Source organism: Pleurodeles waltl, chromosome 7 (assembly GCF_031143425.1).
Source record: "Pleurodeles waltl isolate 20211129_DDA chromosome 7, aPleWal1.hap1.20221129, whole genome shotgun sequence".
NCBI classification, from domain to species: domain Eukaryota; kingdom Metazoa; phylum Chordata; class Amphibia; order Caudata; family Salamandridae; genus Pleurodeles; species Pleurodeles waltl.
In genome coordinates this window covers 1,529,857,281-1,529,875,538 of record NC_090446.1, presented here as the reverse complement: position 1 = coordinate 1,529,875,538, position 18,258 = coordinate 1,529,857,281, and the positions used below count along the sequence as shown (strand labels likewise).

Below are 18,258 nucleotides of genomic sequence, written 5' to 3'. Positions count from 1 at the left end.
CTGCTCACTTGTCTGGACAGACACTGCTGTACAATCTTAACATGAGGTGCTGAATTTTGGAGGCTGCCTTGCTCAAGTTTTGTGACAATATATCCAGCTAAGAATATTTCCCTAATTTATAACCAGACTGCCATTTCTCTTGCTTTTGAAAAAGTTAGGTCATATATCATGGTTGTCAAAATGACAGCCCGAGAGCTGGTCTCTGTTGCGAGGAATAAGCTCTACTGACTTATAATAGTTTAAAACGGACGTATAATTAGTAGTTTTTCAGTGAGAAATCATGTTTCCGAGGTCCAATCTTGCATTTTTTGAATATTTATATAGTGTTTAATCTGGAATGGATTCTGTGTTAGAACTGTTAGAGGTAAGTTTTTATTCATTTCTTAGTATTGCATGTTTTCACTTGAAAGTAACTGTTACAGGTAAGCAATGTTTTTCCTGTGAAGCTTCTGCTGTCGTCGTCCTTAACAGCTTCAGGGAATACTTGTCGTCTTGTCATAATTAGCTCTAAGAAGCACTGAACACTAGCATTCCCTCTACATATTTGTTTGGTGTATCAATAGAAAGACTCGCAGGTTTTAAGTAAATAACAGTACTGTCTTTACTCTGGACTGACTTTCCAGCCCACACTTCAGGTGCTTTCACAAAATTCATTTTAATTTTGGTTCATGCTCCGCGTTCATTTATCATGATGGTCAGTTCGAGAAGTGTTATGGACAGTCCTGCGTGAGCAATTAGGCTTGCTACAATTTCAAACATCGCAAATATGGCTCGGGGTGGGAACCGTCAGTATTTCAAGTAAGTAAGTCCTTTTTGTGTGAAGTATGAAAGCTTTGCCTACAGGGTGTTTTCTCTAGAGAATAGATCTTGTTGAAGAGGAAGTTCCCGTTCAGTCTTTAGCTCTTGATTTGTGTTTTAACACTACCAAGTGGCTCATTGCAACTGCGGCCCAAGGTCAGATAAGACCGAAAGACCTGCCTCAGTTTTGTTGACTTTGGTCGCCCTAAACTGCAGCACGAAGGATCTTGCTATATACTGCCATTTTGTGTACGCTACCCTTTCTTCACTGGAAGACAAAACATAGGACTCGAGCGTATTAAACTATTCAGTGACTACTAGTCTAAAGTCTACAGTTTTAGGTCAGTGGTTCTATAGTGTCGTCCTTACACAAAATTAAAAACGTGCAAAGCCACCTACATCTGCTTGCTCCTCCATCACCTTTATTTCTGATATCTGCAGTAACTCAGAATTCAAAATGGCTGTATCCAGTGTTGGAGAGAATGACGTTGCTTTATATTTTGGTAATATTCCTGTGCAGTATCGAACTAATTTCTTGCTCCAAAATGTATAATTTGCTAAATGCTAAAAGATCAACCTGTTTCTCTCGGTTCACAGTTAAAATCGACAATGGAAAAGCATAAGTAAGCCGCTCAGAAAAGCTGGTGCAGTAACAGACACTGGTAAACTTGGGATTAAAAAACACAAGGTTGTTTTTCCTTCTGCTTCTGTATTGCTGTTGACAAGTTGCTCTTCAAAAAAATCATCATGCTATATCTGTGGAGCACAACCAGAATGGGATCTGTGCAAAACTTAACTGTTGGGTAGGTTGGGGGGCAATGGGAAGGCTACATGATACAGCTTTGTTAGGGTTTTTATTCGGAACCAGGGCTTTGTGCCAGCATTTGAGACTGCAAGTTTCAGATGAATTTGTGTATTTGCGAAGCTCCGACTACAGTAACCTGCTAAATATGCAGCTTGGATTTTCTGACTCGCGTGACAACTGTTTGAATATAATTTGATTTATTTTTTATTTTTTAAATATATATATGAAAGTGTGCAAGCCAAAACTCCAGCGTTCATGGAAAACGTTTTTTTTGACGTTGGGAGGCAGCTCGCAATTCATGCCAGAACTTTTTATTGGCTACTGTGTAGAACAGGGGTGCACAACTTCTAGCCTGCTTACATCTGAGTGCAAGCCTGCAATCCCATTTTGAAACTCAACTGCATATTGGCAGTATCAAACTTGAACTTGCCGAACTCGCTGCTCCCCTACAGCAGTGTTTGCCCTCCTGAAATTGACATTCTTCTGCTGTGCTCCAAAATGTCTCCACAGCAGTGTGCGTTTTGATCAGTCATCATAGCAGGCCTGTTTCTCCTCATAGTATTAATCCTTTTCCCACTGTCCCTTCAGTTGACTTAACGTTAGCCAAAAATATGGAATTGTTGTGCACCCCTGGTTTGACAACAGTGTGTGATTAAGATTGACATCAGGGCAGTAGTTGGCTTATGAAAATAGGAACAGAATGATTGTAAGCAGTTTTGATAAGGTTTTTGAAACACATGCAATCTTTCTGCGATAAAATGTATTAACTGTATATACATTTCACAGTGATGGTGGCTCACAGTAATGTTAAACTGAGCAAATGTTTAGAACAAATTGAATTTTACCCGGAAAAGAGGCACCTCAAGTCTATATAAATATGGGGTAAAAGTATCTTAGTTCGACAAGTGGTAAATAAGCAATGCAGGAATACATATACCTGGTGTTCCTCCTTTGGACTTGTTGCCAATATATTCGGGGACACTTTGCTGTCAGTGTTTCTGCTGAATGTGCTGCTAAACTGCAAATTCTGGTAAGGGAGGCAATAATCAAACTATTGTGGAGGTTTGACTAAACAGCATAGTGTTAACTGTGGTTCTCAAGCGATCACTTCACAACCATTCTGTTTGCATGTGAGCCTCCATGTTTTTGGAATCCTCTAGTCGAAATGTTAAACATACATTTGTGAATAATCTGTGTTGATATTTGTACAATCCTGCTTGTGAAGCCAACTGTTAAATGTTTTGTATTAAGATTGGGGAGAATGCCATGTGTATTGTGACCATCTTGGCCTGCTAGCTTGGTCGTTAGTGCTAATTTTCTCTAGAGTCCACGCTGAAAGCGATGATTTTTTTTTTTTTTTTTTTGTAAACCTGATACGTGATTCAAGCTCTACCGTGCATTGCAGATAGAAAATCAGATGTCTGCTTTAATCATTGTCCAATTCAGTGTATACTTAATACGTTTGCAAAAAAGTCAGATGTGTCCAGTTTATGTAGTATGCATTCAATATCGCTGTTGGCACCTTCAAAATTGAGATGGTATTTAACATTACTACAATACACTTGGTGCCCTATTGCTGTGCTTTCCTTGGCCAAAGTAGAAACGGCAAAAAAAACATGCAGTATTTCCTGTTCCCAGTTTTTCTGAATTGAATGCAGCCCACTTCCCTTTATCATCTCTATCAGAACAGTAGCTGGATACTAAGAATAGTTCAAGATTCACTGTGGTTGCTTGGGTCCCGCGGGTGGTTCTTTGTTGCTGGATAGGCCTAGTTCCCTTAGCAACTCCTGATGCTTTTGGCTCTGCATTGGTGTGTGGTGTTCCTCTGCCTTCAATGTGCCCCGAGTGTTTTGGGTACAAAAGCGGCGCAGCCCTCATCTCTGGTCTTTCGGCAGGCAGGGGCTGCAGATTTCGTGCGGTTCGCACTGGGCAAATTAGTGGTGGCAGTTCAAGCAGAATTTAAATGGGATGTTTTCCATGACCCCTACGCTGCTTCAGTCTCCTGCCAAGTGTGAATTCTGTTGGCGTCCCTCAGTCAGGGAATGTTTGGCTGTCTTTGTCCCGGTCGCTCTTCACTTTTCTCGTTTGGTGATATCTTCCTGAAAAGAAACCTCAATTTCTCTTTTTTTTTTTTTTTTTTCCGATCTTGTCTCAAAACATTTTGGAGCCCCTCCTTTTGCTTCCAGACTCAATGATGGAAAAAATGATCTGAAGATGGCTACTACGCACAGGAACTTCTGTGGTGCTGTCTGATGTCATGCAGGGGACTGACTAAACACCAAATGGTGGTCGACAACCAAGGGTGCAAAAATAAAATTCTGGACCCTACCACTAGATGCGGAATAATGCACAGCATGTGAATCCGGAAAACTTGCCAGGCTGCAAAACTACTCTATTGGTAAGTGACCAAATCGTTTTTCTGCCTTTCTATGGACTGGTCCGCTTTCGTGTTGCAGCTTTTTTAAAATGGTCCTGGATTATTTTGACTTTTTCTAGAAGTTGTGGCGTGACAGAAAGAAGACCAACGCATTTTGAAAGTCGAGAATTCCTGCCTCCTAACGCTGTAATTTTTTTTTCTTCTTACAAGATTGTTGTGCGTGCAGTGTTCAATCTTGGTGAACAGACTATGGGCAGGTCTGCCTCTGTATACCAGCACGATCTGGTTCACCTATTAGTCTGTATTTATTGTAGGATTGATGTTAAGCCAGGGTATCCAAGCATAACTCCTCGGGTAGGTTTACAAAGCAAAGGCTTCAGCATATCCTACCATGTCATGTATTTCCCCCCCGGTCTTTATCGTGATCCTTTGTTTAGAATATAGTCACACCAATGTTGGCTGAGGAATGTCAATAGCTTGTTGTCTCTCCATGACGTTAACAGATGTGATTTTGTGCATTTGCCACACTTATTTGTGGACCAGTGCTAGTGAGAAGGGCAGTGTGGATAGCATTGATGAACATTTTCACTTGATAACATTGTATCACTTGTGGGTGGTACTGTTTATTCCTTCGAGGACTTTGATATGGTGTTGGTGGTTTTCTTTCTTTAATTGCTAGAAAAGTATTTCGCCTCAGCTGTAAACACTGTCCGGTTTCTGTCACCTAAATTGCAGGAAATGAACGCTGCCCCTGCAATGCTATTAATAAAAAGCTGCACTTCTGCGATATGAAGATCTTCCCATGCTATCGAGGATGTCTGTCAAGCTATATTTGAATCCTTAACCGTAAATTAATGCTGTCCAACACTTGTCCTCACCATTTAAAAGCTTCTCTACCTTTTTCCCAAACCAAAAATAAATGGTTTCTCTATGAAATAGGGCTTTGTAATACCAGTATTTTTAATTACTTGACTCTAGATTCTCTGCGATGTGCAAGTTTCTACTTGTCAGAGGATGGTGCCCAGTCACTAGTTTGGGCTCACTGCACTGATTCGCCCGGATGTCTCACTTCTCTTTGATGGTATGTTAATAATCTATCTAGCGCTCCATCGTTTGTGTAGCGTAATGACAAACCTACCCTGGTGCTCATGACTTCAAAAAGCTTAGCTTGCTTGTATTTCACAGCAGAACTCATGACATAACTGGATACCCAACTCGTTATAATGTGGGAGCGCTCTCTTAAAACTGAAAAGTGTAAATGTTTGCAGGTGCAGGTATAGCTATTAGCACATCTCCAGCTGTAGCATTGGCTACATATTATTTTGTTCTCAAGATTTCCACATATCTGTTTGATACATCGTTTGCTTATGTCGGATCTTTTCTTCCTGCAGTTCATAAACTTTGTTGCTGCACGTTATTGTTACTGATGCCTGGCAAGATGCACAACGTTCCCTACTGCAAATGGGGCTACTACTTGGTTAACTCCTTATATGGCTACTAGCGAATGTGGGGTGCATTGTTTGTTTCCCTTCTCCATAAAATCTCAAATGTAGATTCGTAGTCATGACTGAACACTCGAGTGCAAATAATGCATCCGTCAAACCAAAGACTATTTAACAGTCCCCATACCTTCAACAGTGTGGACTGACCACAGTGCTAACTGTTTAGCAGCATTTATTCTCAAGTGTCAAATTGAAATCTGTGAAAGACATAATGTCCGGAGTTGAATCATCAAAAATGGTTCAGTAAATGTGCACATGCTCCAAATTGTGAGTACACAGAGCGATGCAGTTAGATGAATAACGTTAATTGACTTCAAGAGGTATTTGGTAAGTCCTTCATGGTGACTCCGAAATTGGATTCTAACCAGGAACTATCTGATCGACACTTTGCTGTAGTAGAACGTGCCTGTTCTTTGGGGTCGAGCACGCAAGTGCTATGGCCTGTTGTAATCTCTGTGGGCTTTTAGCCACTCCCACTGCTGCTATTAATTCTTTGTTGTGCCTGTCTTAAATGCTTCTTCTGTTGGTGCATTTTGTGAAATGTCCCTCCCTTGTGTGCTGAGATCCCTCCTGGGCGATTTCAGTAAGTGAACATTTTTGTTGGCCATCACACTACATTACGCTTCCGTGTGAGGGTCCCTGTGGTTTCGGTTTGCCTTTCATCTCCGCAGTGATCCTTTCTAGACATTCACACAGGGAGCCAATAGCTCGTGCTCAGGGCGGCGGTGGCTCTTTGAATTGACTTGCTTAAGTCAACTGTTCTATTTGTCTTTTTCAATTTGTTGCAAGAAAAGTCCATTTAAGAATTTACAGCACTCATAACCCCAACTCGAGCACACGCAAGACCCATTGCATTGCAAATACGGCACTGCATTCAGTTCTAGAAAAATACCAATTGGAATAATGCATGTTTTTTTTTTTTTTTTTTTTTTTTTTTATTGTCTTTTTTTGAGTGACTGCTGTTTCTCTGTAAGTGCAACTTCCTGTCAAGCCAAGGCGTGAGCTGTGTTGAACAGCAGCCTCATGTAATATGAGGTTATTTGTCTTTTCCTATGCACTAAGCTAAATTTCCTGGCCATCATAAGGTTTATTCCTGTCAGTTTTTAAAGTACTACACAAAATATACTGAATGTCCCTGGTCCTTAAAAGAATTGTTCAGAAACCAGTTAATGTTCATAGGCAGAGGAAAATAACAGAAGTCTGCATCAGGTATTTCCACAGTAAGGGTTTTCTCGGGCATCCTAGTTTGTGTTTGAATTGTAGGTTGTAACCCGCCTACTAACTTCCTTTTAGTCTTAAGTGCTTGCGTTCCACCGCTGGTCCCTTCTGAATTCACAAGAATCTAAATTTTGACCAGTTCCTTTCTATCAGAAGTATTGCCTGTTTGTGCATTCTGAGCAAAAAAGGAAGTTTAACCACACATGGCTAACACTGACACATTGGGTGATAGGGCTTCCAGTGTTGGGATGAGTGTTAAGGGTTTGGGAGGAGGGAAGAGGTAAGCCATTTTGCAGGTGTGTTCTGCCAGATGACCATGATATATTTGCACTTTGAGTTAATACTTCCACAGGTTGAGAACCCACATGAAAAAGAAAAGAACAGTTAAGGCGAAAAGGTTCTTGGCCCCTTGCTCAGCGTATGTAAACAATTCTCCTGTATTATCAATGTGTTGCTCTGTCCGTTCTGTAGCTCTCCTGGGGACATTTGTTTTAAAATCTTAATTTTTGGAATAAAGGTAGATTACAATGGGAATTGATGTAAATTATATGCCTGTGCTATTTGCACCTCATAATTGATCATTCTGCATTTGGAGCTTGGGTGTTACTTCTCACGTCATAAGGGGATATTGTGATTCTGCAGCATGTATGTACACTTGGGTTCCCTATACAATTAATATTATCAGCACAATAAACTAAGCTAGTGAAAATCTGGATGGAGTGAAATTTTATACCGGACAGCGGATTTAATGTGATCCTCGAGTCTGAATTCACTATACCTCTTACACCGGTATTTAAAATAGCGCTTCCATGTAGCACGGTTTGAAGCCTGATTGCCTTGGTTGTAAGTTGCATCCTCCATTTGCAGTTCTGCCTTTTGGCTTAAAATCGGTCAAATAGTTACTTTGGTCTAGCTGCGTAACTCGTACGCTTTTTTTATTTTTTATTCTTCAAATGTATCCCAAATTCCTTTGTTTAGTTTGTATATAATTAACATTCAGCTGCTGGCTAGGGATGGCCTGTTCACACCCCTTTCATAATATTTGCATGATTGAAAACGCATTGTGTTCCCCACTACATTTATTTTGTTTTGGTTTCTAATCCTTTGTTTCTTTTCTTTCCTTTTCCCCATATACTAGGCATTCGTTTGCGGGTCAGAGCAGAGTACTGTAATCACCACTCTATTCTTAGTCAGAATGTGCTCTCCAACAAGCAGAATCACCTTGAGAAACAATTTGATGTATTCAGCCAGTCCAACACAGTCCTGAAATCCCGGGATTTGGGATCCATTATCTGTGAAATAAAGTTCTCCGAGCTCTCTTACTTGGATGCCTTCTGGAACGACTACTTGAATGGCTCCTTGCTGGAGGCCCTAAAAGGTGTTTTTATCACAGACTCCCTGAAGCAGGCCGTGGGTCAAGAGGCTATACAGCTACTGGTCAGCGTTGATGAGGAGGATTATGAGGAAGGAAGGAAAGTGCTGCTGGAAAATATTCCTTTGTGAATATGGCATGGGGTGCTGTGCCTGGACTTAAGAAGTATGTAACGCATGCTTTTGTTTTATTTTTATGGGGTGGATTATGGTTTGGAGAGTGTAAGCCCACACCTTCATGCTGATTTGTCAGAAGGTGCAGTTTCCTTCTATTAAACCTTCCAGTTTTGAAAAATTCTGACATTGATATTACTACTTTTTCTCGTCTTGACTTAATTTATTAGCAAACGTGCTCTTTATTTGAGCTGTTCGCATCCCTTGTTTTGAGTAATTGATATCCTTTACTACTGTTAGAGGAGCTTCATTAATTGTTATAGCACAGATTATTGTATCCAACTGTGCGTGGCACGGAGTTTGTTTTTCAACCCATTTTCAAAGATACTTCTTAAAAATAGGAAAATAAAAACAGTTTAGACGAAGAACCTCAAACTCTTACATCCTACAATGAAAAAGTCTGAAAAGTGAAATGGCTGGCATGTATTGCATCCTTTCTTTTCTTGCAAATCACATTTTACTTGTCATTTTTTTCGTTTACATCTGAGTGATCATCTGTCCAATTATACTTTTTTTTTTTTTTTTCTGCTTCACGATTAGGAAATCGGCTCTGAATCTGCTGCCTAGAGTTTTTTTTATTTTTTTTATTTTTTAGGAATGGGGTGGGGGAGGCGGGGGCAGATGGAAACACCAGAGGTAAGTACAGCAAGTGTCCCCAGCAACCAGGTAGGTGTACGGTAGTTACCCACCCAGTTGTCCTTTAGGCTAACACAGGAAGTAGTGGTTAGTTTGTGGAATTCAGGACCCTTCCCAGTGGACTTGAGGAAACCAGCAGATGAGGATGGATGGAGAGGGCCCCCTACCCCAGGATACCCAGAAGACAGGAGTACTTATGCTAGGGTCCCAGTTGCAGAGGGAATAAGACTCTTACGTCGGTGGAAGCCTCAGATTGCCTAGCTGCTGTCAATTTGTGGACCAACCGGTGGAACCCACAGGTGGATTCCGAATGAGGAGGACCTGCAAAGAAAGGGGATGGAGTCCAGCACCCTTAACGGTGCCCAGGTGGTGCAGGTTGCAATGTCCACCCTCCTGAAGATGACATTCTTGCAGGTCGATGGAAGTTCAGCTGCAAAAGATTCCAGAAGTCGCCTTCAAGCTATCCCTTGGTGGTTGCTGGATTGCAGGAGGGTCAGTGCCCAGCCAAGTCACCTCAAGCACTAGCAAATGCAAACAGGAGCTGCAAAAGAGTTTGCAAAGTTTTGGGGACCAGCAAGGTCCAAGAGACTACCCAGGAGGGTGAGTTGGGGCTGGTCCTCCGCACGCAGGAAGGCCAGCAGAAGTCTATCGAGCACCCACAAGGGATGGACATTGAGTCCCAAGAAGGCCTCAGCAGCACAACAAAAAGAAATCCCACGTCGCAGGAGTTGCAGGACAGTGGCTGATCTTCATGTTGCAGAGTGCTGCAGGCTGGGGCTTCTTGGTGCCTGAAGAGCTACGGTGGAAGAGTCAACAAGCCTTGGCAAGTGCAACAGTGGTGTAAGGAAATGCCTACTTGGCATGGTTACCCCCTGGCTTTTTGCCTTTGCTGATGCCAAGTTATGATTTGAAAGTGTGCTGAGGCCTGCTAACCAGGCCCCAGCACCAGTGTTCTTTCCCTAAAACTGTACCTTTGTTTCCACAATTGGCACACCCTGGCATCCAGGTAAGTCCCTAAATACTCTTATGGCTACCCTGCACTTACAATGTCTAAGGTATTGCTTAGACACTGTAGGGGCACAGTGCTCATGCACTGGTGCCCTCACCTATGGTATAGTGCACCCTACCTTAGGGCTGTAAGGCCTGCTAGAGGGGTGACTTATCTATACCTGCATAGGCAGTGAGAGGCTGGCATGGCACCCTGAGGGGAGTGCCATGTCGACTTACTCGTTTTGTTCTCACCAGCACACACAAGCTGGCAAGCAGGGTGTCTGTGCTGAGTGAGGGGTCTCCAGGGTGGCATAAGATATGCTGCAGCCCTTAGAGACCTTCCTTGGCATCAGGGCCCTTGGTACCACTTACAAGGGACTTATCTGGATGCCAGGGTGTGCCAATTGTGTAATCAAAAGTACAGGTTAGGGAAAGAACACTGGTGCTGGGGCCTGGTTAGCAGGCCTCAACACACTTTCAATTCAATACATAGCATCAGCAAAGGCAAAAAGTCAGGGGGTAACCATGCCAAGGAGGCATTTCCTTACACAACCCCCCCCCCCCCCCAAACGAAAGAGGATGAGACTAACCTTTCCCAAGAGAGTCTTCATTTTCTAAGTGGAAGAACCTGGAAAGGCCATCTGCATTGGCATGGGCAGTCCCAGGTCTGTGTTCCACTATAAAGTCCATTCCCTGTAGGGAGATGGACCACCTCAACAGTTTTGGATTTTCACCTTTCATTTGCATCAGCCATCTGAGAGGTCTGTGGTCAGTTTGAACTAGGAAGTGAGTACCAAAAAGGTATGGTCTCAGCTTCTTCAGGGACCAAACCACAGCAAAGGCCTCCCTCTCAATGGCACTCCAACGCTGCTCCCTGGGGAGTAACCTGCTAATGAAAGCAACAGGCTGGTCAAGGCCATCATCATTTGTTTGGGACAAAACTGCCCCTATCCCATGTTCAGAGGCCTCTGTCTGCACAATGAACTGCTTGGAGTAATCTGGAGCTTTTAGAAATGGTGCTGTGCACATAGCTTGTTTCAGGGTGTCAAAGGCCTGTTGGCATTCTACAGTCCAGTTTACTTTCTTGGGCATTTTCTTGGAGGTGAGTTCTGTGAGGGCTGTCACAATGGATCCATATCCCTTCACAAACCTCCTGTAGTACCCAGTCAAGCCAAGGAATGCCCTGACTTGAGTCTGGGTTTTTGGAGCTGCCCAGTCCAGAATAGTCTGGATCTTAGGCTGGAGTGGCTGAACTTGGCCTCCACCTACAAGGTGTCCCAAGTAAACCACAGTTCCCTGCCCTATCTGGCATTTGGATGCCTTGATAGAGAGGCCTGCAGATTGCAGAGCCTTCAAAACCTTCTTCAGGTGGACCAGGTGATCCTGCCAGTTGGAGCTAAAGACGGCAATATCGTCAAGATAAGCTGCACTGAAGGACTCCAAGCCAGCAAGGACTTGATTCACCAACCTTTGAAAGGTGGCAGGGGCATTCTTTAAACCAAAGGGCATAACAGTGAACTGATAATGCCCATCAGGTGTGGAGAATGCTGTCTTTTCTTTTGCTCCAGGGGCCATTTTGATTTGCCAGTACCCTGCTGTTAAGTCAAAGGTACTTAAGAAGTTGGCAGCCCCTAATTTATCAATCGGCTCATCAGCTCTAGGAATGGGATGGGCATCTGTCTTGGTGACAGAGTTAAGTCCTCTGTAGTCCACACAAAACCTCATCTCTCTCTTTCCTTCTTTGGTGTGAGGTTTGGGGACTAAGACCACTGGGCTAGCCCAGGGGCTGTCCGAGTACTCAATTACTCCCAATTCCAGCATCTTGTGGACTTCCACCTTGATGCTTTCCTTAACTTGATCAGACTGTCGGAAGATTTTGTTTTTGACAGGCATGCTGTCTCCTGTGTCCACATCATGGGTACACAGGTGTGTCTGACCAGGGGTTAGGGAAAAGAGCTCAGCAAACTGTTGCAGGACCTTCCTACAGTCAGCTTGCTGTTGGCCAGAGAGGGTGTCTGAATAGATCACTCCATCCACTGAGCCATCTTTAGGGTCTGATGAGAGGAGATCAGGGAGAGGCTCACTCTCAGCTTCCTGGTCCTCATCTGTTACCATCAACAGATTTACATCAGCCCTGTCATGGAAGAGTTTTAGGCGGTTTACATGGATCACCCTCTTGGGGCTCCTGCTTGTGCCAGGTAGGTGACCTGGCTCTTCTTTTCCAGGATTGGGTAAGGGCCACTCCATCTGTCCTGAAGTGCCCTGGGAGCCACAGGCTCCAAAACCCATACTTTCTGCCCTGGTTGGAATTCAACCAGTGCAGCCTTTTGGTCATACCAACACTTCTGGAGCTGTTGGCTGGCCTCCAGTTTTTTGCTTGCCTTTTCCATGTACTCTGCCATCCTTGAGCGAAGGCCAAGTACATAGTCCACTATGTCTTGTTTAGGCTCATGAAGAGGTCTCTCCCAGCCTTCTTTAACAAGAGCAAGTGGTCCCCTTACAGGGTGGCCAAACAGAAGTTCAAAGGGTGAGAATCCTACTCCCTTCTGAGGCACCTCTCTGTAAGCGAAAAGCAGACATGGCAGGAGGACATCCCATCTCCTTTTGAGTTTTTCTGGGAGCCCCATGATCATGCCCTTTAATGTCTTGTTGAATCTCTCAACAAGGCCATTAGTTTGTGGATGATACGGTGTAGTGAATTTATAAGTCACTCCACACTCATTCCACATGTGTTTTAGGTATGCTGACATGAAGTTGGTACCTCTGTCAGACACCACCTCCTTAGGGAAGCCCACTCTGGTAAAGATACCAATGAGGGCCTTGGCTACTGCAGGGGCAGTAGTCGACCTAAGGGGAATAGCTTCAGGATACTTAGTAGCATGATCCACTACTACTAGGATGTACATATTTCCTGAGGCTGTGGGAGGTTCTAGTGGACCAACTATGTCCACACCCACTCTTTCAAAGGGGACCCCCACCACTGGAAGTGGAATGAGGGGGGCCTTTGGATGCCCACCTGTCTTACCACTGGCTTGACAGGTGGGGCAGGAGAGGCAAAACTCCTTAACCTTCTGGGACATATTGGGCCAGTAGAAGTGGTTGACTAACCTCTCCCACGTCTTGGTTTGTCCCAAATGCCCAGCAAAGGGAATATCATAGGCTAAGGTCAGAATGAACTCTCTGAAACCCTGAGGCACTACCACTCTCCTAGTGGCACCAGGTTTGGGATCTCTTGCCTCAGTGTACAGGAGTCCATCTTCCCAATAGACCCTATGTGTTCCATTTTTCTTGCCTTTGGACTCTTCAGCAGCTTGCTGCCTAAGGCCTTCAAGAGAGGGACAGGTTTCTTGTCCCTTACACAGCTCTTCCCTTGAGGGTCCCCCTGGGCCTAAGAGCTCAACCTGATAAGGTTCCAGCTCCATAGGCTCAGTTCCCTTAGAGGGCAGAACTTCTTCCTGAGAAGAGAGGTTCTCTTTTTCTTGCTGTGTTGCAGCTGGTTTCCCAGCTGACTTTCCTTTTCTCTTGGTAGGCTCGGCCTTTCTTCCAGACTCCAGCTCTACTTTTTCACCCTGTGCCTTGCACTGTGCCCTTGTCTTGACACACACCAGTTCAGGGATACCCAGCATGGCTGCATGGGTTTTCAGTTCTACCTCAGCCCATGCTGAGGACTCCAGGTCATTTCCAAGCAAAGAGTCTACTGGGATATTTGAGGAGACCACCACCTGTTTCAGGCCATTGACCCCTCCCCACTCTAAAGTTACCATTGCCATGGGATGTACTTTAGTCTGATTGTCAGCGTTGGTGACTGGATAAGTTTGTCCAGCCAGGTATTGGCCAGGGGAAATCAGTGTTCGATGGCATCTGTCGCTGTAGATACACATGTTGTGCATAGCCCGCCATCTGGTGTTGGGTCGGAGTGTTACAAGTTGTTTTTCTTCGAAGAAGTCTTTCGAGTCACGGGACCGAGGGACTCCTCCTCTTTGTCTCCATTGCGCATGGGCGTCGACTCCATCTTCGATTGTTTTCTTTCCGCCATCGGGTTCGGACGTGTTCCTTTCGCTCCGGGTTTCGGAACGGAAAGTTAGCTAAATATCGGAAAAATTACGTCGGTATTGTTGCGTTCGGGATCGGCTTAGTTAGAATCGACACCGAATCGAAGAGTGAAGAGCTCCGGTACCCTTCGGGGTAGTTTTCGATCCCCCTTCGGGGCCTGGTCGGCCCGACCGCGTGTAAAACAACGCTGATGGAACGGACCCCGTTCCGTTTCTGTCCTAAATGCCACAACAAATACCCGTATTCAGACCAACATTTGGTCTGTAACCTGTGCCTGTCGCCTGAGCACAGTGAAGAGACTTGCGAGGCCTGTCGTGCGTTCCGGTCCCAAAAAACACTCCGTGACCGTCGAGCCAGAAGACTGCAGATGGCGTCCACGCCGACAGCTCACCGAGAGTTCGAGGAAGAAGAAACCTTCTCGATCAATGATTCGGACTCCGAAGAATTCGACGACCAAAGAACTGTGAGTAAGACGTCGAAGCCAGCACACACAAAAAGTGACAAGGCCCAGGCGACGCCACTGCCACCAGGCCATGGCTCGACCCATAAATTTAGTGACCGACCATCGGCACCGAAAAAGGCCGAAATGGTGCCGAGATCGTCCGACTCCGGTCGAGACACCGGCACACAGCCTTCTCGGGACCGAGAAAGTGCTGTTGAAAAACATCGACGCCGAGATATCGGAGCCGAAACTGCTCGACGCAGAGACAGCGGCACCGAGGAAGATCGACGCCGAGAGGGTTCGACTCCGAAAAAGAAGAAGGTCACTTCGGAGCCGAAAAAGAGTACAGACAGGGTTTCGGTGCAAAAACAACCCGCAACCGACCCACCTACCGGTTCCTATTCAGAGGAGCAATCACTGTCCTCTCAGATGCGAAAGCATAGATTTGAGGAAGAATTGCAATCCACCGAGGTGGACCACACTCAGAAACGTATTTTTATACAGGAAGGAACAGGTAAAATCAGCACCCTTCCCCCTATTAGGAGAAAAAGGAGACTGGAGTTTCAATCAGACCAAGCACCACAAACAAAACTGGTGAAAAAACTAACTCCGCCACCCTCTCAAAAGGTAACTCCGCCACCCTCTCCTCCACCTGTAACTAACGTTTCACCGGCACAAACTCCATCACATTCCCCGGCTCACACCACCATGAGCCAAGGTGATCAGGACCAAGACGCTTGGGACTTATACGACGCCTCAGTGTCGGACAACAGTCCAGAGGCGTACCCTACAAAGCCCTCACCACCGGAAGATAGCACAGCATACTCACAAGTGGTGGTTAGAGCAGCAGAGTTCCACAACGTGTCCCTACACTCGGAACCAGTCGAGGATGATTTCTTATTCAACACCCTCTCCTCCACCCATAGCTCCTACCAAAGCCTGCCTATGCTCCCAGGAATGCTTCGGCACGCAAAGGAAATCTTCAAGGAGCCGGTCAAGAGTAGAGCAATAACACCAAGAGTGGAGAAGAAATATAAAGCACCTCCCACAGACCCTGTTTTCATCAGCTCACAGCTGCCACCAGATTCCGTCGTAGTAGGAGCAGCTCGCAAGAGAGCCAACTCCCACACATCTGGGGATGCACCGCCCCCAGATAGAGAGCCGCAAGTTCGATGCAGCCGGAAAGAGTCGCAGTACAAGCTGCAAACCAGTGGCGCATCGCTAACTCTCAAGCACTACTTGCGCGCTATGACAGAGCCCATTGGGACGAGATGCAACACCTCATTGAGCATCTACCCAAAGAGCTACAAAAGCGGGCGAAACAGGTGGTTGAGGAAGGACAGAACATATCTCTAATAATCAGATACGCTCCTCTATGGATGCAGCGGACACAGCTGCAAGAACAATTAACACATCTGTGACTATCAGAAGGCACGCATGGCTACGAACGTCTGGTTTTAAACCAGAGATTCAGCAGGCAGTGCTCAATATGCCATTCAATGAGAAACAACTGTTCGGACCAGAAGTGGACACGGCGATTGGAAAAACTCAAAAAGGACACTGACACTGCTAAAGCCATGGGCGCACTCTACTCCCCGCAGAGCAGAGGTACTTACAGCACCTTCCGCAAAACATCCTTTAGAGGGGGGTTTCGGGGTCAAGCCACACAAGCCAGCACCTCACAGGCCACACTGTCCAGCTACCAGGGACCGTACCAAAGGGGAGGCTTTCGGGGCCAATACAGAGGACAATTCCCTAGGAATAGGGGAAAATTTCAAAGCCCCAAAACCCCTACAACCAAACAGTGACTCACATGTCACTCATCCCCTCCACACACCACCAGTGGGGGGAAGAATAGGTCAGTATTACCAAGCATGTGAGGAAATAACTACAGACACTTGGGTCTTAGCAATTATCCAACATGGTTATTGCATAGAATTTCTGCAAATCCCTCCAAACATACCACCAAAAGCACAGAATTTATCAAAACAACATTCAGACCTTCTGGAAATAGAAGTTCAAGCATTATTGCAAAAGAACGCAATAGAACTAGTACCAAAGACACAAATAAACACAGGAGTTTATTCCCTGTACTTCCTAATACCAAAAAAGGACAAAACACTGAGACCAATCCTAGACCTCAGAACACTAAACACCTACATCAAATCAGAACACTTTCACATGGTCACGCTACAAGAAGTGTTACCGTTGCTAAAGCAACAAGACTACATGACAACCTTAGATCTCAAAGACGCGTATTTCCACATACCAATACATCCGTCGCACAGGAAATACCTAAGGTTCGTATTCAAGGGAATACATTACCAATTCAAAGTATTGCCCTTCGGTTTAACAACTGCACCAAGAGTCTTCACAAAGTGCCTAGCAGTAGTGGCTGCACACATCAGAAGGCAGCAAATACACGTATTCCCGTATCTAGACGACTGGCTAATCAAAACCGACTCACTGACAAGGTGCTCGCACCACACAGATCAAGTCATGCAAACCCTCTACAAACTCTGTTTCACCATCAACTATGCAAAATCACACATTCTGCCGTGCATGGTACAACAATACCTAGGTGCCACAATAGATACAACAAAGGGAATAGCCACTCCAAGTCCACAAAGGGTTCAAAATTTCCAAAAGATTATACAACGCATGTATCCAACACAAAAAATACAAGCGAAGATGATATTACAACTACGAGGCATGATGTCCTCATGCATAGCCATTGTCCCACACGCAAGGTTGCACATGCGGCCCTTACAACAGTGCCTAGCATCACAATGGTCTCAAGCACAGGGTCAGCTTCTAGATCTGGTGTTGATAGACCGCCTAACATACCTCTCGCTTCTATGGTGGAACAACATAAATTTAAACAAAGGGCGGCCTTTCCAAGACCCAGTGCCACAATACGTGATAACAGATGCTTCCATGACAGGTTGGGGAGCACACCTCAATCACCACAGCATACAAGGACAATGGGACGTACATCAAAGAAAGCTGCATATAAATCACCTCGAACTACTAGCAGTTTTCCAAGCATTAAAAGCATTTCAACCACTCATAACTCACAAATACATTCTTGTCAAAACAGACAACATGACAACAATGTATTATCTAAACAAACAGGGGGGGACACACTCGACACAGCTGTGCCTGCTGGCACAAAAAATATGGCAATGGGCAATTCACAACCACATTCGCCTAATAGCACAGTTTATTCCAGGGATCCAGAATCAACTTGCAGACAATCTCTCTCGAGATCACCAACAGGTCCACGAGTGGGAAATTCACCCCCAAATTCTAAACACTTACTTCAAACGTTGGGGAACACCTCAAATAGACTTATTTGCAACGAAGGAGAACGCAAAATGCCAAAACTTCGCATCCAGATACCCACACAGGCAGTCTCAAGGCAATGCCCTATGGATGAACTGGTCGGGGATATTTGCGTACGCTTTTCCCCCTCTCCCTCTCCTTCCATATCTAGTAAACAAATTGAGTCGAAACAAACTCAAACTCATACTGATAGCACCAACGTGGGCAAGGCAACCATGGTACACAACACTGCTAGACCTATCAGTAGTACCCCACGTCAAGTTGCCCAACTGGCCAGATCTGTTAACGCAACACAACCAACAGATCAGGCATCCAAACCCAGCATCGCTGAATCTAGCAATCTGGCTCCTGAAATCCTAGAATTCGGACACTTAAACCTCACACAAGAATGTATGGAAGTCATAAAGCAAGCCAGAAGACCATCCACTAGACACTGCTATGCAAGCAAATGGAAAAGATTTGTTTGCTATTGCCATCATAATCAAATTCAACCATTACACGCATCTCCAAAAGATGTAGTGGGTTACTTACTACACTTACAAAAAAC

At 45.0% G+C, this 18,258-nt stretch overlaps 1 protein-coding gene across 3 annotated transcripts in view; it reads left to right on the top strand.

The window, feature by feature from the left end:
- DEDD2 (death effector domain containing 2) overlaps window positions 1-18,258 on the top strand; it is a 118,783-nt gene that overhangs the window by 50,269 nt on the left and 50,256 nt on the right. For all 3 annotated transcript variants that reach the window (XM_069201382.1, XM_069201384.1, XM_069201383.1), the window contains exon 5: window positions 7,839-8,237. In XM_069201382.1, coding sequence (XP_069057483.1) covers window positions 7,839-8,203 — 365 coding nt within the window. In that variant the 3' untranslated portion in view covers window positions 8,204-8,237. The remainder of the gene's footprint in view (window positions 1-7,838; window positions 8,238-18,258) is intronic.